General features: G+C 39.8%; 2 protein-coding genes across 2 annotated transcripts in view; both read left to right on the plus strand.

The window, feature by feature from the left end:
• The window catches only part of SHANK2 (SH3 and multiple ankyrin repeat domains 2), a 330531-nt gene that overhangs the window by 296923 nt on the left and 6383 nt on the right, over nucleotides 1-27225 (plus strand). Inside the window, exons 22-25 of the mRNA XM_065755018.1 lie at nucleotides 15166-15225; nucleotides 15470-15600; nucleotides 16827-16938; nucleotides 18102-20514. Of these exons, the coding sequence (XP_065611090.1) occupies nucleotides 15166-15225; nucleotides 15470-15600; nucleotides 16827-16938; nucleotides 18102-20514 (2716 nt within the window). The remainder of the gene's footprint in view (nucleotides 1-15165; nucleotides 15226-15469; nucleotides 15601-16826; nucleotides 16939-18101; nucleotides 20515-27225) is intronic.
• LOC136060463 (uncharacterized) lies at nucleotides 5119-12657 on the plus strand. Its single transcript, XM_065755017.1, has 3 exons — nucleotides 5119-5206; nucleotides 5303-5681; nucleotides 9592-12657. The coding sequence occupies exons 2-3, from the start codon at nucleotides 5504-5506 to the stop codon at nucleotides 10449-10451; spliced, it is 1038 nt and encodes a 345-aa protein (XP_065611089.1). The 5' UTR covers nucleotides 5119-5206; nucleotides 5303-5503; the 3' UTR covers nucleotides 10452-12657.

The raw sequence follows: 27225 nt of genomic DNA on the forward strand, positions 1-27225 counted from the left end.
TCTCTCTCAAGCAGAATGCAGTTTTTCTGGGTCATAGGTGAGGGAGACATTAAGATGGAACTGGTGGCTTTTGTGGTTCTGTTTGACAGGGTTTTTGGTTGTCTTTGGGTGAGGGTTAAATGGGAGGCTGGGAGAAGGGAACAGCATAGGCGGCATTTTTATGTTGAGTATCAATGACATGCCAGTTGTGACTAAAGAGATAGCTAATAAAATCTTAAGGTCTCAAAAATTTAGTGCAATAGGTCATGGGCAGTATTACTGTTTTACTGCAGTTTCATACCACAGATTACTAAAAAGAAAGGAATTCTCATCTTGTGCCACTGACTTTCTGCTTTCAGCAACTGCCTGACTCAGAGAAATAACACTCAATTTCAGATGGTGGTTTTGGAGGGGATGTGTTTTTAATAGTAAAATTAGTCTGTGGATTTTATGAGATGTCAGGGAGGGAGAAAGAGGCGTATTTTTTTTCTTATTTGACTCCTCTAAGTTTTCAACAACTGTTGTAGCAGCAAGCTTTTTTTGATGCAGTCCTTACAATATAATTCTAGATAATATGCAGTTTGCCCATTCATGCTGAAGAATATCCAAAATATTCACACAAATTAAAATTAAGATTTGAAAACACTCTAAAAATGAAGTACTAAAAGGAAGTTTATTAAACTCCTAATGCATTTGTTTCGATCATAATTTTCATAATCACTGCAAGAAACAGATTTCATTAGATATTAACACGAATTTTAAAATAATAAATTTGACTTCATAACGTTTTTATATGGCTTGTGAAAAGCTTGCTTTTGAAGGATTCTATCTTCAGTTTTCATTTTTATGTAGTTGCTAATAACTTCTTGTGGATGGTGAATTTGAAAATGATGTGATTCTTAACAAGTACGTACTGTAAACATCTAGCAGCTTGATTAGAAAGTTTTGTACTCCTAAGCTTTTTACTGACAAGAAGTGGGCTTGATTTAGTGAGTAATTTGAGATTTTCAGAGAAAGCTTAAGTAGACAGTTTTTAAATTAAAAGCTAATATAAAAATCCTTGGGAGACATGTCAAGAACTTAAGAGAAAGTAGAAAATTAAGATACTGCAGGCTACATTTTCATAGTGAAATGCAATGTCAAGATAAAAAAACTCCTCTGTATCAAAGAAACGTACTTTGATGGTGTCATAAAGAGCGTCAGTTGTGAGCTGTGGGGATTTGTTATTTATTTTTTTAATATATTTGATACACAATCAAAGTAAAATAATTCCTGTGTATACTGATAGCTCTGATCTTTGGGTTTTGGTGTGGGCTAAAGGACCAATATTGGGATTTTCCTCGTGTAAGCAGTTTAGATGCTAGTGCTGCATCTTAGATAAGAAATAACTGTGATATCATCGACATAGAATATTGTTACCTGGCATCAAGTCTTAGCTGCATTTGAATGGAAAAATATCAGTTGATGGCATTCAAAAGAAATATTATTAGCTCTGTCTGCAATAAGCATTCACACTTCATCTCATTCTTGTTGTCCATTGTTTCAAAGGTGGCACATTCTAATGGCATCTGAAACAATGAAATTGCAGAGCAAATACATATGAATGAATGCCAAACTGTGGATTAACTTAAAGTGTTATGTTATGTTTGAAGAAATCCCTCACAAAAGACGTCTGAGTTCAAAAGTCATTTTTTAATTTCAATATGATGGAGTTGATGGTGGAGATTTGTCTGCAGGAAACAATGGAAAAATCATCAAAACAACTCTTACAGCCCCCACAACATCAACTTCTTTGATAGTTTCCAGTATCCACAGCGCTTCTCTGTAGGAAGAAGGTTTTCTGATCTTCACCCGAAACTGTATTTTAGAAGATGAGATCAAAAGGCATCAGACTTAATGAAGAATCCTTGAATGGTGTCTTCGTAAGTAATTGATTTGCATTACCTATTTGAAATTATAATGAGCTAGCAATAATAAGATAAAGTTTGTCATCTAGTTGTCATTTTCACAAGCATGTAGCAGTGATGCTGGGTGGAATTTGTGGTGCACGTGTGTGACATAATATGGACTCCACCTTTGTGCTGATGAAAGAAGGTTGCAGGTTTTATGACTTGTAGTCTATCTCATGTGGAGCCCACAGAAGTGTAAGAGGATACAGGATTTGATTATACCCATAATATATCTGCTTTAAAACACTTTGTAAGAGAAAAGTATTGAAAGTTAGCAGATTTCAAGGAGAAAATGCTGTGTTTTCCACTAGGGGAAAAAAAAAACAACTAATTGAAACCTAGCAGATGTGCTGTTTTTTAGCAACAATTTGACACAGCATCTTAAATTAACAGGTAGCTATCAGTCCTGAACGCTTCTTCCAACAAGGGTTTATACTGCTTGAGATGGGATGCTTTAAATGACACTTTGACAAAACTGGGAATCCCTGAACAGGTTGTTCAGATGAGTCACTGTGCACTGTACACTAGTATTATTTTGAATTTATCAGATTGTTCTCTAGTGAATGTAGTGCCTTTTCCTAATGCTGGCTTTTCTTTGCTACAGGACAGCAATTGAAAAGGTTTTCAAAACCTTTCTGCATCAACTGACAAGAAAATGGTATAAAAGAAGTTGGAAAAAGAATTGTAAGTGTTAAAGAAAATACGGGTTTTGTAGCATTCGGAGCCAGACAAATGAAATACGTTGGCATATGTGAGTGTCACTTGTTATACTCAGATATTATCAGCTGAATATTTAACAACATACTCAAAATCATGAGTGTATGAGGAACAGTAAGAACTGCATATACTTCCCAACACGGCGCAGTTAGGACAATGGAAAACTTTTCAACACTTTTAATGTGTTCTCTCTCTTTTTCAGGAGCCAGGGAGATGAAGGACTTATCTCCCTTATCTCAAAACCCCTTTTGCTGCAGTTTTTCTTCAAATGTTCATATACCCATGTTAACTAATTTCTAATATAATCAAAAATAAATGTTTTTAGATAATTCATCATAGTTTGCTTGTTTTTTCCCTTCGGTGTGGAAGTGTGAGAGTAAGTGTAAGAATGGAGAAGGCTGCAAGTGTCTTGGTTCCTCCACCTTTCTTTTTGGTATCTTTTGGTTGATTATGTTTCTTTTCTGACTAGGCCAAATTTTCAAATGCTGTCTCTTAAACAGAATATCAAATTACCACTTAAATTCCACCTGGCTTGCAGGGTAGGAGTGGGTATTGACTATATTCTCTGCTTTGTTTTTGTTCTTAAACAGAAACCAGTGTTAGACAATGACCATTCCTCTTTCAAGGTAGGCTGAATTGTAAGACTGCAGGATTGCAGGTGCATTTTAAATGCCTATAAAATAATTTTATCAATTAAACTTACTGTTGAAGAGCTGGTACTTGAAAATGGTATCTAGAAAGAATTTGAATGAATATTAGTTATCTGCCTTCCTAAAATTACTTTTGGTTGTGTGTCTATGATATGTAAATGTGACTTCTATGTAGTAATTTGAAGTTATTTTCGGGCCTAGAAACACACACTTTCTTTTGAGAAACTTTTGATAGTTCCTTAATGTCAATACATACAAATAATTTTTCTAAGTCATGTAATTATGTTTGTAGATGCTCAGTGTTTAATTTTACTAACAGTTTTTGTTTTGCTGATTTATTTTACGTTATTTTCCCATTTTTGAATTTTTTGTACATTGGAGAATTTACAGTGCCTCAGACAACATAAATGTATTTTTACTCAGTTTTAGTAGAAGGGAGATGTTTCAAATGGCTTGTGTTTTTGACTGTGTTGCAAATCACTTCTGTTATTTCCTCACGTTGACTTCTAAAGTAATATTCTCTTCCTGTTATTTGCAATATGAAAAACATGTGATTTTGATACTGTGACATAAGCACAGCCCTGTAAATTGTTTATTTGGGTCAGTGCTGGAATGAGTTAATTCCAGATTGAAATGTGCTCATGGTGGCGGGTTTATGAATATTACCCTGATTTTTTAACTGAAAACTCAAATCATCTAGTTTATATGTACTTTTAATATGTATATATATAACCATAACGCTTAGGTGGCATAGGCTTGACTTGCTGTTTTTTTCCTCTAAATTTGATCATCAACAAGTTTGGGTTTAAATCTTGGCCTTTAATATTCTTCCACTGAGACAATAATTTAGCTATGGTTGTCCATTTAATTCTTAGTGGTATGTTGAAGAACTAGTTACACCTTATCTACTTTTAGTCTTTGTTTTTTTTCTATTTACATTCAAATAGATTAAAAAAAAACCCACTGATTTTTAGTGGGCATTGCTAATGCAACAGAGATTCCTTTTTTTAAGCATTTACAAATGCATTTCATCTGTTTTTCTGCAGAGACACTACAGATTTATTCATCAAATACAGTTGCTTCTATGGCAAGCAATATTGTCATATGAGCTCCTGTAGTCTAAACAAGCTTGCTTTTGAAATGAATAGATTCTTATCTTGATGCTACGCCCCCATTGGTATTGGAAAGCTGTTCCAGAATTTTGTTCATCTGCTCCTTTGAAAGCATTATCCAGATTCCCATATGTACTGTTTGCCCAAATTGTCTTTTATGCAGTTCATCCCAATGCAGAGACATTCATCCTAAAGTATTTATCAAGTATTTATCATTCTTTAACAAACTAAGAAGGCCAAAGTCATTTGCCTCTATATGGGAAGTTACAAAAATCTAAAAGGAATACAGTGGATAACAAGAGCACCTACTTGTTTTAGACATTCTTTCTGTGCATGCAGATTTATAATTTAACTTTTGTTAGCTTCTGTCTTTATACTAAAAACAAACTACCTGTACTTAAACATAAAAGAAAGAAATAATTTTAAAAAATGATAAAACCAACACCATGAGGGCCTGTCTTTACACGGCTCAAATGCATCTCTATGCATTTTTGTTCTTCTCACATTAAGACTACTCCTTTAGTTTTAGTATTGCTTATGTAACTGATTTTCACAGATAACTGACAAAGGAACATGAACTGTATTGGTTAATGAAAGAAATTAAACTAAACTTGTACACTCATATTTAGGGGAGGTGGTAGAAACAAAATATGTGCGTATGCAGTACCTGATATTAAGGCCTAAGTTTCTAGACCAGTTGACACCAAGGAAGAATGAATGTCCTGTGTTTCCGTCACTTTTTAAAAGGAAAAATTCATGTGCCAAGTATTTGACTGGTTGACTGCAGATGCTAGAAAAGGTGGGTGTTACTACAGCATATAGGTGCAACTGGCATTGTATTAAGTTTTGCATAACAGATTGTTCCTGGTACAGTTTCTGTCTGTATCTATCTTAGGTATTTACAAGGCATCTATCACCTTGGTACCTAAGCAGTTTGAAAAATGCACCCACCCCAGGAGGCATGATGCAGATACAGGCAGAGGCCCAGGTCCAGAGCAGCAGAGGCAGGTCCTGGGAAGCTCCCCAACTGTGGTACCGCTGTTGTTGAGCTCCTGGCCCACTTGTGGGCCATCTCCACCTACCTGTCAGCAGGAAGATGGTACCCCACCCCTCACGTCCAGCTCTACTGGTGGGGAATCTGAAAAAGAAATGTAAATGGAAAAGGCAACGGTCCAGTAGCAGAGGTGAAACAGAAATGGTGGGATTTCAAAAGGAGGGATTCTTAAAGAACAGCACTTCTCAGGGGAGGGATCAACTGCCAGTCCAAGTGGCAGGTAAGGCACAACACAGGCATAAGTCGCTAATGTTCTTCAGTGAACAAAAGTTAAAGAAATATCTCTGATGTCTCTTAAGTTTGTCTATACCAAAAGCCCTGCTCTGTTCTTGGCCTCTGTCTTGGTCTTCTATCCCTACAGTTGAATCAAATGTTCAATTCTCCATGTATCTCAATCAGATAACTGCTGCAATTCTTAGTATGTCTAATAACTTGAAAGACTGTCATTAGTAAAGCATGGTACTAATGTTGTGGCTCAAGGAGACAACGTAGCATAGCAACGCTCCAAAATGATGGATGTATTCATGCACCCAGAAGCTCCATAATCCTGACATAGCCACCATGTTCAGAACAGTTCTCCTGTGGCCACCGCAAACCACACTACTGTTAATCCACGTCAGACCAAGCTCTGTATCAGCCCAGTGCAAACACCCTTACAGGCAGCCAGTTGTGCTGCAGAAACAGACTTGTCTGGCAGCAAGAAAGAAAGGAAGATAGTTAGGACTTTGATGTCGGTTCCCTAGTAGCTCTTACAGGAGCCACTTTAAAAACAGATTAAACGTAACAAAGTGAAGTAAAGCAGAAAACTGCCTTCAGAAACATGAAAGTCCCACGTTACTTTTAGAAATAGCTGCGTTATGCAGTGATCAAGCACTAACGCTAAAATGCAGTGGGTCACTAACTTCCAAACCTTTGGATTTCCTTTTCTCCATATGCACGCTCCTTTCTGATTCCCTTACTTGATCATTTAAGGACCCAGCTGGGAATCATGCCCTAGCAGAGCAAGGAACATTAAGTTAGAAACATGAAACAGGTCATAACTCTGAAGACTGTTAATTTTTTGGCTGGTATTACTAGTCATGAATATAAGAAGACGAAACACGTACTTTGAAAGTCTCATATGTTGCTGTAAGCAAGATGCTGCATGTAGGAATGAACTGTAGGGTGAAAAGATCAGAGAATCTGACCTCTTCCCTTCGCTTCACAGCTAAAGAAGCTAGTTGTGCTTCTTTGTAACCACTTTATTTTAAGTTTGATTTTAAAAGAGAGAGAATTTTTAAAGCCAATTAACAGGCAAGCAAGATCAAGCATGTTGATGCGTAGGTCAATCCACAGTCAATTTTGACTTGGCTGTCCTAGTGCTCTCTCCTCATTTATTTTTAAGACCCACTTTGCTAAGAAAATGTGGTAGAGGCAATTGGTTGAGGTAATGGTTTCAGGCAGCTTTAATCCTGCTGTTTAAGTCAGAAAGCTTCTTCATTGGATAAGGACAGTTTACAGGCAAACCAAGTTTTCCAGTGCCTTACTGTATGTAACTGGCACAGCTGTTCCACAGCACTGACCCAGTAGCTGGTGCCATCAACTTAACAGGAGTGTAGGGTGACTTTTGATCATCAAGAAATGGATTTATTGGACAGAAATTGACACATTCATCACTGTGGTGTCAGCCTTTGACCTTGAGGCAGATTTCCCATCGTTGCTCAGCAGTGAACGTAGTTTGTGTCAGACCATGCCTGTAACACACCCTTGGTTTCCCCCATGCTTCACAAAGCTTCCAGAAAACAAAGTGACTAGAACTGCTGAATACTTTGTGATGTACAATAACAGCTAATGAATATTTATACTTTTCCTTGCTAGTCAAGTTAACAAACCTATGCTAAAACCTGTGAATGTATTCATTATTCATAAGTATTCGCCAGTAGTTTCCACAGATAACTTTCTCCCATGGGTTCTCACAGACTGTTTGCTTGGACTCTTTGTCATTTGTGTTATTGGTCACCTATGCCAGATGCTTTTCCTTCAGCTCTGAAAAGCTGAGAGTATCAATTGGGAGGATGGCAAATGGTGCGCTTTCATAGAGAATTAGGGACTTTGCAAAAAAGTATTATAATTTTTCCGATAATCTTTTCTTCAAAGCCTCTGGCAAACGTGCAAACATGCACAAATAACAAAAGTATTACTATCCCCCTAAATCTGAGCAATCTAAACTCAGAGAAACTATTTACAGAAACACTCATAAATTAATGTGGATTTTGGAGATTTTTCTTTCGTTTTGTTTCAATTTTTAACTTTTAGTTTAATTCTAGTACTTACCAATTGCTAGGTGGGCATTGTTTTAGAACATTTCAGGAAAATGAAGTTTTCAAATATGGGGAATTTTCTGATTATATACCTCAAGAAATTATAAGATATTTTGTATGACCAGTGTATCTACCAGAATGAGTATATATAACCCTTTTTCTTTCTCCAATTCCATAGAATTTAACTGAAATGTGTGTTTGCTATGTGTGGTAAAAATAGATCCCCTGGTTTGGGTATTTTTTTTCGTTTTTTTTTTTTTTCTTTCTTTATTACATGTGTACTCAAATAAGGAAATGCTGAGAACTAATTGAGTAGTCCTACAGTACAGCTGTTAAGAGGGGTTTGTTAGTGAGGAATTGCAGCTATGGCTGTATTAGCAAGGCAAAGGGTGAAAAGAATTGCAAAGGAAGAAGCAGGTATTACAGACAGGTTTATATAGTCCCTTTCAAATCTCTATGGAGTAGAAGAGCCAATGATTGCATGACAGTTTGTCCCTAAAATCCATTTTCATAAGGAGATCATGCCTCTTTGCAAGTACAATCTCATCCTCACTCTCCATAAAACATGCAACTGGACAGTAACAGACTAGATAGAGACAAAGTGTGAATACTTTGAATGTGAATACTTTGAAGTAATGAATAAGTTAAATGCATCAATAATATCCATTACTTTAGCATTAAAAGATCATAATTATATTATGCGGCACAGAATCCCTCTTAGAGCAATATAATATTGGAGGCACTTGAGCACAGAAATAAAGATTGCCACATCAGAGTTAGAGTAGACAGGGACTGATATAGAGGAGAAGGGATCCTTGGGTCTCTCAGAAGGAGCTTTCATTTTAAAACTATATATAAAACAACAAATGCACAACAAAACAAACAAAAACATACCCTGGCTCATAAACAGAACCAGAAGTTTCATTTTAAGCTGACCTCAGCAATACTTTCCAGATGTAAGCTCACAGCTTCAAACTGAGGTCCAAAGAGCAGCATATAAAATATTTCAAAGAGCATAAATTAATCCTTACAGAAAAACATTTTTCAAGACTGGGATGTTAGAGTAGGTGTGGCACTGCCACAGACAATCACTTGCACCCTGATTTCTACCATATGCCCTCAGACAAGGGGGAGAAGTAGACAGGGAAGGGCAGAGCTAACTTATTTTCAGAAGACAGTGAGATCCTGGAGAGCAATGCCCTCAGGTACCATTACCTACTCATTGGAGAAAAGAGCAAGAAAATCCAGCAGATGGGGAGGGCATTGCTCACAGGATAAATGCTGTGGACAGCCACCATCGCTCGCAGCAGTGATTTGGGAGAGAGCGCACTTAGGGGTGGGGGTGACGTGAGACGTCGGACAAAAGTGAAGATAGCCAGCAGTGCTTCAGAACAACAAAGGGCTGCCCTCAGCCAGTGGTGGAGCACATCTGACACCACAGGAAGCTCACTTGGACACTTGGCCCTGAGCCCGTCCCAGGGATGTCTGACTGACACCACTGCAGTGCATAGGTGAGCTTTTTGATAGGTTCACTGACATTTCCTGTCACAGTCACAATGAGGTGAATCGGTAGCTCCTGCCTTGGGATGCAGCATGGCTGTGTGTGTTGTGGGTACAGGACAGTGTGCATTTATACGAAAAGCAGTTAATAACGTCAACTGCCACATGCCCAATGCAGTCATTAAACTTTAGCTCGCCCTTCCGTTTGCCCAAACACATACACTCTGGCTTCCCAACTGGCTTCTTTCTATGTGTTGTCCAATGCATGTAGATTCCTCCATCTGCCTGGCCTCAGATACAGTGGTTGTTGCTCCTCTATTTGATTGCCAGATGTCACTGGGGAACAAGATGGGGAGGTTCCTGGATCCTCGGGGCAAGCTGGCCGTCTCCGAGGGAGCTCGCCGTCCACGCCGGCTGAAGAACAGGAATCCTCGGTGCCTGCCTCTGACGAAGACTCGCCGGCCAGGACCACAGAGAGCTGGCAGTGGCCGCTGTCCTCGTCTGAAACGCACAGCAACGTTGGGGAGGATTTTGAGGGATTTCAAACGCCAGCGCGGACTCCGGAGTGTACCATGGACGTACAGTCTCCCGGGGATCAGTCACTCAGTAGGACTCCTCAGTTTGAAAGTGACTCTCCTGAGGAGGAGGGCAATGATGAGATGAATGAAGAGAACCGCGGTGTTGAGCCTGTCCCTAGGGATCGGGGTTGGAGAGGGCAGCCCCAGCTAACAGAGGGAGAGAAGCTGCTGATGGAAACCAACAGTAGGATTGTGCAGCTGCTGGAAAATATCAAGAGGGAGCATGCACAGTCCATGGGTCTCATGTCACAGTCCATGGGCCGCATGGAGCTGCAGCTGGGCATTGTGGCTACCTCCACAAGAGCCATCCATAACTACCTGTCAGAGATCTTAGCTTTTCTCAAGCAGCCACGGACGCAGGTCCTTGAAACACGCATCTCCCAAAGAGCCACCCCCCATGTCGAGTTAACCTGTGCCTCGACATGGACTGGTGAGGATGCAGTGGCAGCCTCCACTGTGTGCTTACCAGGGGCCGAAGGGACGAGCGACTCTCGAGAACCGCCGCAGGCCACGCTGCCTTGTCGCAGTGGCCGGCTGCAGAGAGCCATAACCGAGAGGGCCTCGTTGCCCATGCCTACGCGCCAGGCAAAAGGGGGAGGGAAGAAAAAATAACCACACCATAGGATTTTTAGGGTTTTTTTTTAATGTGCCTGTCCTTTTAATTCTTAGCCATAAGGCCATCAGTGGCAGAATTCAACCATTTCCTACATTGGCTAACATTGTATTCTGGCTGACTAGATTAGTCTAACATTTTGTAGTTTATATTTGCACTGTTAACAATGTGTGCTGCTGGTATTTGAAGAACATTTGCCTCTGTTCTTTCACTTTAACTTCATACAAGCATTTTTTTACTCTGTGCCAGGCATTCATTGCTTTTCTTACAAATACAAGTCATTTCTTGAGGCAGCTGTTTTTTGAGTTTTCTTTCTCCATTATCCCATCCCCTCTGAGCAAGCGTTCTGGAGTTGGTGGTAAGTATACAGGTCTTGGCAATACTCGCCTCCAAAACTGTGTTCGATCAGTCTTTGCCTGGTGTTTCTGGCATGCCAGCCTGAGGTGTTGGGGTTAGCCTGTACTGGATCATGATCATTCTTATCCTCTGTGGGTCTGACAAGCTCACTTTCTAAGACCCCCGGTGGAGCTAATCCACGTGTCTTGGCTATGTCGTATTAGAAGTAATGTTGCCAGGATCATACCTCATATTTATCTTTTGGGGCTTGTATAGTAACGTGCCACCAGATCTATCTAGGCACTTGACTCTCATTTTCAAAGCTCCTTTTATGATGGATCTGGTGGTTGGATGGGCAGCATTATAATTTTTCCTCTGAGAGAGTCTGGGGATTTGAAACAGGAGTCACTAAGCAATGTGTTCTTGGGGATAAGAGCCATCTCCTGCACCAAATCTACTAGGAGGAGACTGTCCCCTGTAATTATCACAGATATTAATTATTTAAGAAAATGAAAAGAAAAAAAAAAAGAAAAAAAAAATAGCAACTTGCCTAGCAGCCAGACCTCTTGAGAATGTAAATGTCATGACATGCTGTTGGGTACTCTGTCTGTGATAAAGAGCTTTTCATCAGAGATGACCTACGTGCTGATAAAATGCAACTACTTTCTGTGCCTTTAGGCCATCTAATCTCCTGAGGGCTGGCACCCTGAGTAGAACATGGGTGCAATTGGTAACCCACAGGACAGATGGAAATGCACTTTTGCAATAAATTATTTTATATCTGTTGGTGCTGCCTCTCTCGGGGGAATTTAATATAGTGGCACTCAAATTGCTATATGCATGCAGAGGCATCAGACTGGCTTATCCATGTGGTATCCCTGACAGTTCTCTGGAAGGATGCTGTTACTAGGAGTCCCTTGAGCGTGGTAACTAATGATCACAGGTGTAGCATGGCTCCTGTGTTTGACTCTCCACATACTGTTGTAACTTTTTGTAAGGATTCAGAAGAGTTTATATGGCAAAGCAGTGATGAATTCCTCCTTTGGCAAATACTAGAAAATAATTGTAGGCCTAAAAATCCTCTTCTGTGAATACAACTGAGCGGTGCTCTCTCTGTCCAGTGAGCCATAGCCTCTTCTTTCTTGTCTTTCTCTGAGACTGGAGTTAATCAAAATAAAACAGATATAACATTTTGTTATTCTACCAGTCAGCCACAGATTGCTCCCTTATAAGTGTGTGTGCGTGCGTGCTTGTGGCTGTACTTTGCTAAGTGAATGGTTTAATGATGAAATGCAGCTGGCATGGCCAACCTCCAGCGTAGGCTCTTTGCAGTAGAGAATATTTTTCCCTTCCACCTACATCCAGCTGCGTTCCCTCTGAGAACACCATTGGAGGCGTGCTTCTTTGGCTACACCGTTGACACACTTTACACCAGGTGCAAATTTTGGCACCCCTTCCATGGCTTTTTTAATATTTCTTTTGTTAAAGCTGTTTGTAAATGTGTCCTCAGAGAATTTCCAGTACAAGCCTGTAAGATTCCCCTCTCATTGATACAAGAAACGCATGCTGACGAATGTTTAAGATCACAAGAAGGTTGGGAGAGAAGTCCATTAGTGAGCTTGACCAATTATTCCAGTACGTGTGGCCTTTTGAACATATGTTTTCGATGCATACATGGTTTGCACACTGGTACTGTGGATATGAACAGCCAAGCTAAAGGCAAAGACAAGTGGAAGTCTGTCCCAATATGCTTACATCTTATTTCTTTGGGATGAGTTTGAACGAAGCTGAATACAAATCAGCCAATTAATTGTCTTGGCCTAATTAACATATGTTTGATAATACAGTGAGAATGTTTTTATTTTACATAGTATTTTCACTAAAAAAGTGTGGTGCAGTAGTGTGGTCAGATGCTAAGATTTTGATGTACTCTGCAGGACCCGCCATGTAGCTGCTGCCATTTAGAGTAAGTCGTATTCCACTGTAGTTTTAAAAGGACACCCTCCGCTCTATCTTTGCGTTTGGATTAAAGACAGTAGAGAAAAAAGAAGAAGCTGCACAGATGCAGCGGTGCTGCTGTTGGAAAAACTGTCTGAGGAACCCCTAAAGAGTTCCTTGCAAAGCAGCTTAAGCTGTCACCTGATCTCTCCCATTTCTCAGTGCTTTAGCTAGATGTGGAAAGGCACAAGGTCACTTGAACGGGAGCAGTTATAGGGTGAGAATGACTGAGAAACTGTCCACAGACAAGAAACCTGCAATAAGCTCACACAGAAAGAAGTTATAGCAGCTGAAAGTGGTAGACGGTATGAATAATTGATACCAACTGATATTTTGGTCAGATCTTATATTAAGATCTGACTTATAGTACTGTCTAGCAAAATCAGTGCAGTTGGAGAGTATGTATGTTTCATTCCCCAGCAAATATTTTCATGCTTTTCAAGTGTCTGTCATAGCCTCATCACTTTCCCTGTAGCTTTTTGTTGTCTGAATGGGTATATGGTTACATGTGTCTGTTAAAATAAAGGGGATCCTCGTTCTTACATGGTATATTCATATTTCTTATTTACAGATTTTGAGTACCGAATGCTTCATTTTCACAAACTTCCTTGTCTTTCCATCCCAAAGACCAGCTTTTAGGCCTTCTGGGATGATAACAAGGGTGTGAAAGACTTAACGTGAAACCTCTCCACCCTTGAAACTCTTGGTGATAGATCCCCTGAGTACAATTTTACAGTCTAGCCATATTTTTGTTGTACGAGTCAAATGTTAATGGTGACACCATTGCTTTATGATGCCTTTTGCTGAGCAGAAGTGCAGATATTTTTCTTTTGGAAGTTCAAAGTTTGTATTACAAAGTCTTATGAAATGTGACTTGAAGTTTATTTTATTTTTGAATACATGTTACGGTTTTAAGAAATTTTTTTCCTTTCTTTCTTTCACCGGATGATTTAAAACACACAAAAATAAAGCAGACCAGTGAAAAAAAAATCATATGATAACTTCAACTGAATAGAAACAGCGATACCAATCTTGTGAGATAGCTTTCAACACTGTTCTGATTTTCCTCGATCTTTCCCTTCCTGCCTGCTCCCTCACCCTTTGTGACAACAAAGGATCCACTTCTAGGACAGCCTTCTTTCTAACCAGGGGGCTAAAAGTTCTTCCCTCTCTTGTTCTCCCGTGTAAAATGTCATCCTTGCATCTGCCAGTTCTACTGTTTAGAGGGATCAAAAACCTTTTTTTTCCTGCCTTATTCCCATCTATATCCATAGCCAAGGCCCTGAGTATGCTGCTCTCCAGTGAGAGGTAAAGCTTAAATCCCAAAATCTGATGCTTTGCAGAGTAGCATAATCTGTAGACTGCCAGAAGCCTGCTATTTATTTATTTATTTGTTCGTTTATTTTTCAGTCTGTAATATCCTAATGAAGTAGCTATCCTTTTCTGCTGAAATAAATACTGACATTTGGGAGACGGATCTAATTGCTGAAAATTAACATAGCTTCTGCTCACATTGTGGAAGCTTAGTAGCCAGGCTAAGGTATTCCGTTTATGTAAATATCACAGCCAATACAACTAGTCTGTACTCTGGTGAAACTTTAAAGGAAGAGACATTAAGTTAACATGATTATTAAGTACAGAATAGTCAATATGGGGCAGTCTGTTATTTCTTAGGGAAGCAAATGTGATGAAAGGGGTAGAAAGGAATCTTGTTGATTTGGTCTAAGTTTGGATTCTAGTACAGGTTCAAAACGAGTCTGTTCTGCTGGCTTGGGCTACTCTTTTAATTTCTTCATGCCTTAGTTTTGTAGTAGCAAAGTGGCAGTATAAAGGAGCTGTAAGGCTATAATTAGTTGACTGGTACTTTGAGGTCCTCAGTCTAACGGAGGTATTAAACACAATGAATCTTGTTTGTGACCACAGTTGGAACTGGGGCTAAAGCAAATGCTCCAAAGTTCAGATCTTGACTGAAGTTTTTTCCCCTGTATTCTATCATCATTCCATACAGTAGATCAGGATCTCAAATCAAAATGTTAAAGTTCTCATTCTGATTTGGACTTTGCCTGTTTGGTCTGTTTCTGACCACAACTAAATAAATTCTCTACGTTAATAAAATAATAGTAGTAATAAAACATATAAAAGTTTCATTTAAAGAATGATGCAGTTGCTTACAATGCTAATCTAATAATCCAAAAATCATGTATAGATTAGATATCATTAACTGAGGAAAACCAACATAAAAGAGCACTTCTGGAGTACTTGTTATTGTCCAAAATATCACTGAAATTCTGATGACTAAGTACAGTCTGCTTATCTCTATTTGAAACAGTTCTTTACAGATTCATTATTTCTAAAGGTCTTCTTTCCATTTCTATATAGATATTGTCCCTTCACATTTTGAAGGTTTGAAGAAGAGGATTGTTTTTCGAGTCACACTAAGTAAACATTAAATGCATGCAGGCTTAAAACTAAAGCATGCATGTTATGTAGCAGCAATGGAAAGTGCTCGGCTTGCACGACTTATGATGCTCAAGCATTGCCTTGTTAAAATGCCAAAAAAAAAAAAAAAACTTTTTATTTGCATTTTTTTGAAAAGTAAATCTCTTCCTTTGACCTTGCAATACTTAATTTTTCAGGTTTTGGACAAATGATATTTATTTTACTGAATACTTTTATGTTACAGATAAGGTGGATGAAATAGTACCAGTTTCCAAGCCATCAAGAATTGCAGACAATGCAACTGTGGATTCAAGAGTGGCAACTATTAAACAGAGGCCTTCTAGTAGATGTTTTCCCTCAGCTACAGATATGAATGTGAGTGGTAGCTACGAAGTACTGCTTTCGCTTCTGAAACTGTTTGGAAGGGGTACTTTGCTAGTGTACTAATTTCAAATCACAGTATAAATGAATTTTAAATAATGGTTTATGTGCTTGTGCGGATTGTATTGCCTTGTAGCCTTGATTTACTCAATATTTCCGATAATAATTCATTTAACAGAAGAGCCTCTGGCTCCTAAAACCTTTTGTCATTATATTCTTATACCTACTCTGAGACTGTCATTTCAACAACGTTGCTATCTTGGTGTTATTGAAACAGAAGTGACCTTACTCTGCCTGTAATGTCAGCTGGTGAGATAACAGTAAGTTCTAACTTGAGAGTGTCAGTACAAAACTAAGGCCAAACTAGAAAACGCCACTGAAAATTGAAGTAGATTCATGCAGTTTCAGTGCCAGAATTAGTGCAGCTGCACAGTTTCCACTAACATGAATGTTTCTACCAGTTCATATTTTTTATTGTTCCTAATGGCATATATAATATCTTGATGAAATAATACAGGATGATTTGTAAGGGAAGAGTTGACCTTAACACTGTGGTATGTAGTAAAAATTTAATTTCCAGAACTCTGAAATTTGATTTCTCAATTGTAGAATACAAGCACTTTGCTGTTCTCAGTAGCTTAGGAAGGATGAAATAGAGACTATTTTGTGGCAGAAAACAAATAGTTGTGTGATAACCAATGTGAAAGGGCAGTTGAGTGCATTTGGATTCAGGGGACGTTTCACAGTTCCTAGCTGAGAATCCATCTTCCAGTGTAACCCTGTTCAAAGCACCACCTATGCGAGACCCAGGAGCAGGTCTGTCATCAGTAGCGAGGAGAGCATACTGCTTGGTGCAAAGTGAACATTAATGCCTATGCCATGCGTGGCAGTGTTTAGGAAGTGAGTGAAATGAAATGCAATTGCTGCCTTCCTTTCTCTCACAGCACACAGAATGTGCTGTAAACTTAACATAGTGCCATGTTAATAATTTCAACTAAATCTGCTTACAGCTGTTATCATTTTATTAACATATAAGTAAATCCCAGCCTTCCCTTTCTCTTCACATCCTTCTCGAAGGAATAGCAAATTTGCTGTTGTACGTAAGAATTCTAAGAGGGGCAGGTAGTGGATTAGTTGATGTGACCAAAGAGTTATTTATGCGTGGGAGAAAGTTTTGCTTTCTTTAATGCTTGTGGGTTCTTTTGTTTGCTTTTTTATAGTCCATGTATGAGAGACAGGGTATTGCTGTGATGACGCCCACTGTACCAGGGAGTCCTCAAGGTCCTTTTCTGGGTATACCTCGGGGTACAATGAGAAGACAAAAATCTATAGGTAAAATGTTTCTCATGCATAATTCATTTGTGCATTATTCACCTCTTTTAGTAATTTCTTTTTAGTAATGTACCTCTTTTTGTACTTTCTTTCTTGAAGCGTATTTCTCTACCATCTTTGGTGAATTATTTTATTTTCTCTTTATACATTGTTAGTGGAAAAAAAAAATTAAAAAAAAAATTAATTTCCACATACTGCTTTAATGGCAGTAGGCAAGTATTATGGAATTCTGATTTAATTCCTTTCTTTGGCATTTTCCTTTTATCCAGAAATAACAGTGAGAAGGAAAAGAAAAAATCAAACCAACAACAACAACAAAAAAATCCCCAAATAATTCTATTGCAGTGCATTACCTAGGGCAAAATGTCATTCATTTTTATTTTACTGTTGAGACAGAAGTGTTGCAATGATGTGTAGTAGGTTATAAAGTAATCCCTACTGATCAAAGGGAATAAAAATCACCTTCTTCTCATTCCAAAGAATTGTGTCAATTAATGATTATACAAAAGAGAGAGAAAAAAAAAGTGCAAACCAAATTTGAACTTGTTTTGTTCTTGGTAATCTTAGTAGTGATCTTTCTCAATTTAGAACCACATTACACTGATGTAAAATTGGCCATCTAAGATCTCTCATTATCAAGTTTATTTATGTTAAAAGCCATATTTGTAATCATGTAATGTTGTCTCTTGAAATAAAACTAGATGACTTTTTCCCAGTAGGATCTTCTCAGTCCCTTTGCTAAGTTTCAGTGCATCTTAAAAATTCATTATGTTTCTAAGTTGCATTATTTTATGCATTTGGAAATCGCTAGAGCCAGGCATAAGCTACTATTTTGCTCAGAATATCTTCCCTGCTCAATAATTTTGGAAGAAAATGTGCTTCTCTACAGCTACCTTGATGATACATAAAACCAAAACATTTCCCTACACATCAATGATCAGTTTAATTAAAATTCTGTAGCATCCTTTTGGATTCTGGCATCTGGCCTCTGGAAATTCAACAAGAAATATACTTACTGTTTGAATGAGGCAAAAGATTTGCAATTTCAAACAGGCCTCACGCCATGTGAAATATACCCTAGCATTTTAGGCTGGATGCAGAGACACTGCAGTACAAAGGCTTCCACTGGAATGCCGTGTTTTAATATTCTTTCTGCTTTTTAGGAATTACAGAGGAAGAACGGCAGTTTTTGGCTCCTCCTATGCTGAAGTTTACCAGAAGTCTTTCAATGCCTGACACCTCTGAAGATATCCCTCCACCACCGCAGTCCTTACCCCCTTCACCACCACCACCTTCTCCCTCTCTGTACAACGCTCCCAAATCCCCAACATCAAGGAGCTATGGAACTATCAAACCTCCGTTTAATCAGAATTCAGGTGCAAAAATTTCTTTGGTTAGGCCTGAAAATGTGGGAACAATGATAAGGGACAAAGGGATCTATTACAGACGAGAACTGGACCGTTACTCTCTGGACTCTGAGGACCTGTACAGTCGGAGTGCCACAGCTCAGGCAAATTTCAGGAACAAGAGGGGTCAGATGCCTGAAAACCCATATTCCGAGGTTGGGAAGATTGCAAGCAAAGCAGTTTATGTACCGGCCAAACCAGCAAGGCGGAAGGGGATGCTAGTTAAACAATCCAATGTTGAAGATAGTCCAGAGAAAACCTGCTCTATTCCAATCCCCACAATTATTGTGAAAGAGCCATCCACCAGCAGCAGTGGGAAAAGCAGCCAAGGGAGCAGCATGGAAATTGATCCTCAGTCTTCAGAGCAACCTGGGCAACTCCGACCTGATGACAGTTTAGGTGTCAGCAGTCCGTTTGCAGCAGCCATTGCTGGAGCAGTGAGGGACAGGGAAAAGAGGCTGGAAGCAAGGCGTAATTCTCCAGCATTCCTCTCCACAGACCTAGGAGATGAAGATGTTGGACTAACACCACCAACACCACGTATGAGGCAATCTAAATTTACTGATGAAGCCGTGTTTAGTAGTGAAGATGGCTTTAGGCAGCTTATGTCCCCATCTCCAATTCCCGCACCTAGAGAGCCTGAAAATCTTTTTAATAGCAGTGAACCCAGCAATCAAAGTGATGCAAGGACATTAAATGCTTCATCCAAAACGAAAGGTACTGAAAACAGTACAGCGGCAGCTAAGTCCACAAATGCATCCACCTCCGATAATTACGTTCACCCGGTCACAGGAAAGCTGCTAGATCCAAACTCGCCGCTAGCCCTCGCTCTCTCTGCCAGGGACAGAGCCATGAAAGAACAAACACAGCAGATTCCAGGCAAAGTGGACACTGTTAAGGCTGACCTTAATAAACCACTTTACATCGATACAAAGCTGAGACCCAATATTGAAACAACATTTCCTGTTACTGCTACTGTCACTAGGCAAAATACTCGTGGCCCACTGCGAAGGCAGGAGACTGAGAACAAGTATGAAACAGATGCGGGGAAAGAAAAGAAGGCTGAAGAAAAGAAGAACATGTTGATAAACATTGTGGATACTTCGCAACAGAAGTCAGCTGGCTTGTTAATGGTTCATACTGTGGACACGGCGAAGTCAGATGATACGCCTGAGGATGAAGAGGAAAAGGGAGCTGAAATGGAACCAAGCCCCGAAAACTCCCTGCCAGAGCGGCCAGAGGGGAGTGAGGAAGCTGAAAGTGAGCTGAATGTGCCTGCTGTGCCTGAGCCACCGGCATCTCCCTGCAAAACCATTGTGGCAGCGAGCTCTGTCGACGACCCAGTCATCTTGCCCTTCCGCATCCCCCCGCCACCCTTAGCATCAGTTGATATTGACGAAGAATTTATTTTTACTGAGCCACTACCACCCCCCTTAGAGTTTGCCAACAGCTTTGACATCCCCGATGACCGCTCAGTCCCCACTTCAGCTCTCACGGACTTGATTAAGCAAAGGAAAAACGGCACACCTTCACCTGCGCCATTTGTCACCAGCCAGCCAACCAATTCCTTAGAGAGTAAAAAGCAAGTGGGTCTTTCAAACTGTTTGCCTGCCTCCTTTCTGCCACCCCCTGACAGCTTTGACAACGTCACTGACTCTGGGATTGAGGAGGTAGACAGTCGGAGTAGTAGTGACCATCATTTAGAGACAACCAGCACTATCTCAACGGTGTCCAGCATCTCTACCTTATCCTCGGAAGGGTGCGAGAACGTGGATACTTGTACAGTCTATGCAGATGGGCAAACATTTCTGGTGGACAAACCCCCAGTACCTCCTAAGCCAAAAATGAAGCCCATAATCAACAAAAGCAATGCACTTTACAAGGATGCGCTAATTGAAGAAACTGTAGACAGCTTTGTTATTCCTCCTCCCGCTCCACCCCCACCTCCCATCGGTGCGCAGCCCAATATGGCAAAGGTTGTTCCCCAAAGGACATCTAAGCTATGGGGGGATGTGTCGGAGGTGAAAAGCCCAATTCTCTCAGGCCCAAAGGCTAATGTTATTAGTGAATTGAACTCAATACTCCAGCAAATGAACAGAGAGAAATCTTCAAAGCCAGGGGAAGGATTGGAGTCACCTACCGGAACAAAAACTGCAAGTCTCAGTACAAGGTAAATGTAAATAACCAAATAATTTACTAAAAATGGCTTGATTTTTTTTTCACCCTTTCCTTAACTTTCCCTATTACATAAGTTAAAGAAGGATGCACCTTTTATTGTACATACTTGCTTATATGCATAGTCTCTGGCAAACAATTTTACAGAGGGGAAGATTTTCCTATACTACCCATGTTTCTGTCATCAGCATCCTAGGACAGAAGCTCTTTCAGTATTCTCCAGTTTCTGAGGCAGTTTGCATAAGCCTGTCAGTTGTTTTGACAAGAGTTATTCAGATTTATGTTTAAGTAGCTTTTTTCTTTCAAAATGTGGTGATAAATTTTTGTTCAGTCTCAGAACTTATTTTGGCTTCAAACAGGTAAAAAAACGTTTTTGTCTAGGCTTAATTCACATTCACTGTGTGACATTTGATTTTTGCTTGTATCTCTAATAATCCACTGTACCACGAAGTACGAGGCCTGCTCTAAAGTCAGTGCCACCTTCTTTATTATGTTGGCCCGTGATGTCAGAGGCAGGTGTTGGTGGTGTAGCAGCAAAGGTTGAGCTTTCCCACCAGTATTCTGTTAGATTTTATTGCTGTGCGACAGGTGGCAGTGGAGGGGCAGTCTGACAAAATGGCGTCTGACAAAATGGCGTGTTACAAAATGGCGTCTGACACAATGGTGTCTGACAAAATGGTGTCTCGCAAAATGGCGTGTTACAAAATGGCGTCTGACACAATGGTGTCTGACAAAATGGTGTCTCGCAAAATGGCGTCTGACATAGAAATGTGTATGTAGCAAAAGTGCGGAACTGAATTCCTCCATGCAGGAAAAATGCCGCCACATAAAATTTGTTAATACTTGCTGAATATTTATAGAGACCACATAGTGGATGTGAGCACAGCAAGGCAGGGAGTGGTATGTTTCAGCAGCAGTGACAATGACAGCGGGTCACTTCTGCTTGTGCAGATTTTTTTTACGAGTGCGGCATGCAGGTCCTTGTTCATCACTGGTGAAAATGCACAGTTAATAGTAGTGACTGTATTGGAAAACAGTGTTTTGTAGCTGAGAATTTGCTCTATCAAATAGTGTTAGTCTGTTCTTTGTATCTGTTGTAGAATGAAAAATAAATGGCAGGCGTTACTTTTGGAGTGACCTATGTATGAAACCATCTTAGAAAATTTCTCTCTGCCATCACTTTGCACTGTTTGTAACTTTGCCAAATGGTTGATTTATTGCCTCTTCTCACTCTTCTTTATTGGGTTTAAGTTCTTAATTTCTATTGTCAGTGCTTGCTAGTAAATAGTCGTGATGTCCACAGGTTCAAAACTGTGGCTCATTTCACCCAACAGCACCATCCTGGTACTGCAGTGTAATGCATTTCCAGACAAGTGATATCAAAAGCTACTCAGAGTAGTCAGACACCATTAGGTAAATGCATAGGTAATTATGTAGTCACATTTCCCTGTAAATAATGGTGTAATATCATGAAATTCACAGCAGTTAAATGGTCCTTTTACTGAAGTATTCAATATTGCTTGGCCTGGCCTGCACCAAATTTATTTATTTAATTATTTATTTATTTTTGCAGAGATGTAGCGCTCATTTTGCTTATTAAAAAGGGTAACTCTTAAGTAAATTTTATTATAATTATTCTGCTGGATAATAAATGACCTGGCCTTTGAAAAACTACCATACTTTGCATGCATTAAGATGATTTTCTTTTAGCAAGAGGGTGGCTCTGCTAAATGCGAATGATTGCTTATTCAGAAACCAGTGTGATGACAAGACTCAGGGTCAGGCCATTATTACTTGCAAGTTGTAAGCTATTAACTGGTCACAGGATGGTTTGGAGGTTATATATATTTTAGAATGAAGAAATGGAAGTAAAATGCCAGAATTGTGGGATTCCTATTAGTACTGGCTAATTGGTGTAGAAATTGAGTTGCCTGTATGGGAAAAGCTTTTAATGAAATGAAATCTGTATAATGAACAGATGTACACTGGCTGCTTAAGACAGTTTTAATGAAAGTTAGCACAGCAACTGAACCCTGTCCATGTACACTTGAAAATATCTCAGGTAATCATAAAATCAAAACTTGTGCACTAAGTTTGAATTTACGTAAGTCTTGTCTTGCAGATGACTCTCAGAGTTTCAATTCATATTTTTCATATGTCTGCAATTTTTTTGCTTGGGCTTCATCATCCTGTTAAGTCATATTAACATGTTGCCTCTGACTTCATGTGTACAGTATGTTTATTGTCTTGTATATTTTATACGGACAGTTATTTCCAGGTTTCAGTGCAGGTCTCTATCATCGCTATTTTAATAGATAATAACTGAGTCAATGTTCTGTAAATATGTAGCACATTTTTCAGAGAAAAGTGAGAAAAGTAGAAGCGAATGTTTACCTCCCTTCTGTGAAAAGAAATTCAAGCCAGTATAAAGGCTGCAAAAAATAATCTGAAGAATGAATTCATTTTATTTGAGAAAATAATCACGTAAGCAAGAGCCACATCATATAGTTGCATTTTAGAGAAAAATCTGCCTTTGACAGCAATTGGAAATTATTTTGCTTTTCTGCCCTTTAGTCTTTTTAGTTCTTATAGCTTAGCTTTGGCAAACAGTTTTCATTATGGACTTAGTAATGGCCTAAAACCTGAACATAAGAAGTTCTGTACTAACATGCGGAAGACCTTTTTTACGGTGAGGGTGATGAAGCACTGGAACAGACTGCCTGGAGAGGTTTTGGAGTCCCTTTCTCTGGCCATATTTAAGACCTGTCTGGATGCCTACCTGTGCGACCTACTGCAGGGAGCCTGCTTTATTGGGGTGGTTGGACTAGGTGACCTCTTGAGGTCTCTTCCAAGTCCTGCAATTCTGTGATTCCATGACTCTATCTGGAAGTAAAAACACACAATCATTTAAATCTGTCTGATATTCTTCTTCTTTCCTGAAAAGTCTGCCTAAAAGGGTGTATTTGCAAATTAGAGAGAGGACCTTGAGCTATAAAAGTAATGAAGTCAGAGGTGCTCAGACAATTTATTCTTGTCTAACAGGTGTAGGGCGCAGCTGTATATCAAGCAGCTCACTGGTAAGGTCAGAGGTATACCCTGTCCAGCTCTGAGACTAGCAGAGGGTGAGGAAGGGTCTACTTCTGAGCTGGGCAAAGAGTGGGAAGGAGGGAGCAAAAGTCTAACAGCCATATTAGCACAGTGGAGAAGTGCTCCGATTTTGTTTTTTGTTGTGTTGTGTACGCCCTGGACTGCCTATGTTTAATATCAGTTCTGCTCCTGGAGGTGCCTACGGAAAGGCCATGGATGCATGGTAAATGCTTCCCAGACAAAGGTTTATTTTTACTGCTTTTTCTTCTACCTTACCTTTAAAATTTTAGATAAATTACAGCTTTTCTAGCTCGATCACGATTGACACAATCTTTTACAAAGTTGTAATATATTATGATCAGGGAGTACCATCTTGCCGAGGTATTGAAGCTAATATTTCAATTGTAAAGCTAAAATTCTTTTTTCTCATATTGTAAAATGTACCTGAACCAATTGTAGAATTTGTGGCCCTTTTCTTTGAGATAGTAAGAGAAAAGGAGCAAGGAAGTTTAGCTCTCAGAAAGCAAAGATTCTGCCGAATTAAAGGAAGGTGATAAAAAATGTGTAGGTCTGTTCATACCCTTCAGCCAAGGAGAAGTAGTGGGAAGTGTTATAAATAGGAATGTTCTCAGGCTCGCTTGGGTTCTGCTCATAGCACTAGCAGCCTGGTGAAATTAAAATATGCATTTTTTCATTGTGGAACATGAAGCCTAGGAAGCAGCTCTAAATATCTCTAGGAGTTATCTCTGTATGGCCAGTGGATATACAAATGTAGCTTGGTCACAGCAATTGCACCACTAGGGCAGCATGAAAGTAAATTAAATTGTAAATAGTTTGGGAATGGCCTGTTACAGAAACCTGCGAAATTGATCTTCTTTATTTGTTTTTGACAAATGGGGACTATGAAGAGATTGTTCTACAATACTAAGCATCATTTCTCTTTCAATTGTTACATTAAAAAAAGAACAACCCCTAGTCTTCATTTTTTAGCAGTTATATGTTTAGCAGTAATTCTACACAGTGTATTTATAGTTTTCTGTGGTTCTTATGGAGACACTGAGTTTGAAGATTTTTAAATAGAGCATGGAAACCTTTGGCTGGAAACCATCTGCTGCTCAGAGGCAGTGACCAGCTGCAGGCCAGGATGAGGAGCCTGGGAAGGGACAGACAAAGAGGAGAAAGCAGAAGGAAGTGCTTGTTTCCTTGTGCACATTACATCCGTGATTGAATGGTTTGATCAGGAGGTTCTGGACCAGAGTTTTTGAATTCACGTAGGCTCATTCCACTCTTCATGTTGGCCACTGTCCACTTTTAAAAAACTGTGGAGTCCATTCTCGGTGATCAGATTTTTTATCTGGTCCATCCATGTAGTCAGGATCTCAAATCAGAGGCTACAACACCCAGCCATCACTTCCTCCATTTCTGCCCAAATTTTCTTACAGCAGCAGCTCAGGGCATTTGAGTACAGGGCTCCACCTAAGCTAAATACCTGAGATCAGCCCACTGCTGCCCTGGGTCGCTGTGCCCATCCCAGAACTTGGACATGCACTGTGCTGGGAACTGAAAGCACTCCCCACAGCTGGGCAGAGAGGAGGGGAAGCATAGCAGCATCACAAAGTCCTATACTATAAACATAGCAAGGCTACAGATTCACTTGGGAGCCTACTGACTTGTATGAAGCTGCCAAAAGAAAGGAGGGAGAAAGCTATCACAGGGTTTTTATCAGGTTAAGAGCAGTGCTCGCTCTGTGAACCCAGCAGTTGCTTAGCGACATAGTGATCAAGAGCGAGTTGCAAACTGGCTGCATAATGCCAGCAGGATTAAGGCAGGACAGAGCCTGTGGCTGTGAGGAAGAAGCACAGCCCCCAGTGAGAGCATCATGCTACGCCTCTGCTCTTGTGTGCTATTAAGGAATAATGAACAACCACCATTGCACCCTGCCATCACCGCCCTGAAATGGTTGATAGCTTTGAGTAGGGAGGAGCTAGTTCTATTTTCTAACGGACTCTGCCTGCAGAGCATCCCTGTGGCCTCCTGGCAGGCTGGAAGTCACCCCAGCAGTGGGCGTTGTACAGAATGCTTAACCACGCAAGATCATGTCCTCCACGAATAAATAACCTGTATTGTCTTGGCAGAAAAAGTTGTAAAGGGGGAACAGTCCATGGTCAGGCTTTTGTGCATTTCTGAGGGCTTTTCATTTGGAAAAGTTCCCATATTTTCACAAACAGGTAAGGCAGAATTGAATTCAGCAGTGACTCATGCATGGGTCTTGACCCTATGTTCAGTTTATTTCAGTTATGAAGCATGAATCTTGTGGGATAATTCTCAAGCCTCCATTTTTCAGTTTACTAACATCCCATTAGATTCATTTCATATTGTTAACCATTTGTCAGCCACTTTCACAGGATTGTTTGCTTTGTCAGTAATATTTGCAGCATCTCAGTCATTCCATTTTGTCATTTTTATTTGCTCTCATGGCTGCTGCTCTCAGAAGTGGGTCATACTGAAGTGCCGCGAATTAAGTGTTGACTAGAAAGCATACAGTACTCTATGTTATACATTTTGTTTCTTTTTAATGCTCACTCAATGCTGTTGCATTCTAGTGATTTTGATGTTGATGTTGATACAAAATACAATATGGATGAGCTCTCCCTTATCCAGAAACGGTAGCCATTTGCAAACCAGAGCTGGGATGTCCTCTCCAACTGAAACAAAAGCTACTTTCATCAGACAACTATTCAGCAGAGGCTTTTATAGTGTGAGCACCTAAAAGCGGATTCCTGAGCTCATAGCTGGGCATAAGGAGGCATAACTTTTCAAGTGTGCCAAAACTCTGCTTTTAGATGTGTTTTTGAGGGAAGGGGGAATGATAAGTGCACTTTTACGTGCTCATGAAAGCTCTTAAGTAAAGACGAACTAGTCTTGAAATAATCATGGTGTGCCACTCTGATTACTGCTGAGTCTTTCCCCACTGGAAGCAGTGAGATTTTCTCTTCTCCTTCCAGCTTGTCTTGACATTTTCCCTTCCACTTCTCCAGCAATAGGGCTGAGACCACCTTCAGGCCCTCAGTCCCCTGCAGAACCTTGCCCTTGCTAGTGCTTCCTTACAGCTTTACTATTCACATGGAAACTGTTGAGCAGCCTCCCACAGAGCTGTGGTGATTGTTCCTCACCCAGCTGAACAGCATTCCTGCAAAAGATTCTCACCATTCTTCATTTTTTCTCACTAAAATAATGCTATTATAAGAAGTTCTGTATCCTGCCAGTCATCATATCAATACTTGTTCTTCATCTTCTCCCAAAGCAGACAATTACTGTCCTACTTTCCTACCATGCAATTTTCCTTTGACAATCCAGAAATACAGTACAAATATTACAAGAGGTGAAGGCAAAGTTTTGGGTTTGCAAGTACCCAGAAATCTCTAAAAAGTTTATTTCTCAGAGTACCTGTATATAGTGTGTCTTTTCTCCTACTGCTTTTCTTTTCAGCACAGAGGAAGAGCTGTGTCAGAGACAGAAAGTCTTCTGGCAAGTTAGAGAATAAAACAGATCTTATAAGAAAGACAGTAACGTTTGGGTTTGGGTTTTGTTTTGTTTTAATGGGAGACCAATTAATGGG

The sequence above is a fragment of the Cyrtonyx montezumae genome, unplaced genomic scaffold (assembly GCF_038088225.1).
Source record: "Cyrtonyx montezumae isolate F1298 unplaced genomic scaffold, pur_monq_1.0 scaffold_10, whole genome shotgun sequence".
Taxonomy (NCBI): domain Eukaryota; kingdom Metazoa; phylum Chordata; class Aves; order Galliformes; family Odontophoridae; genus Cyrtonyx; species Cyrtonyx montezumae.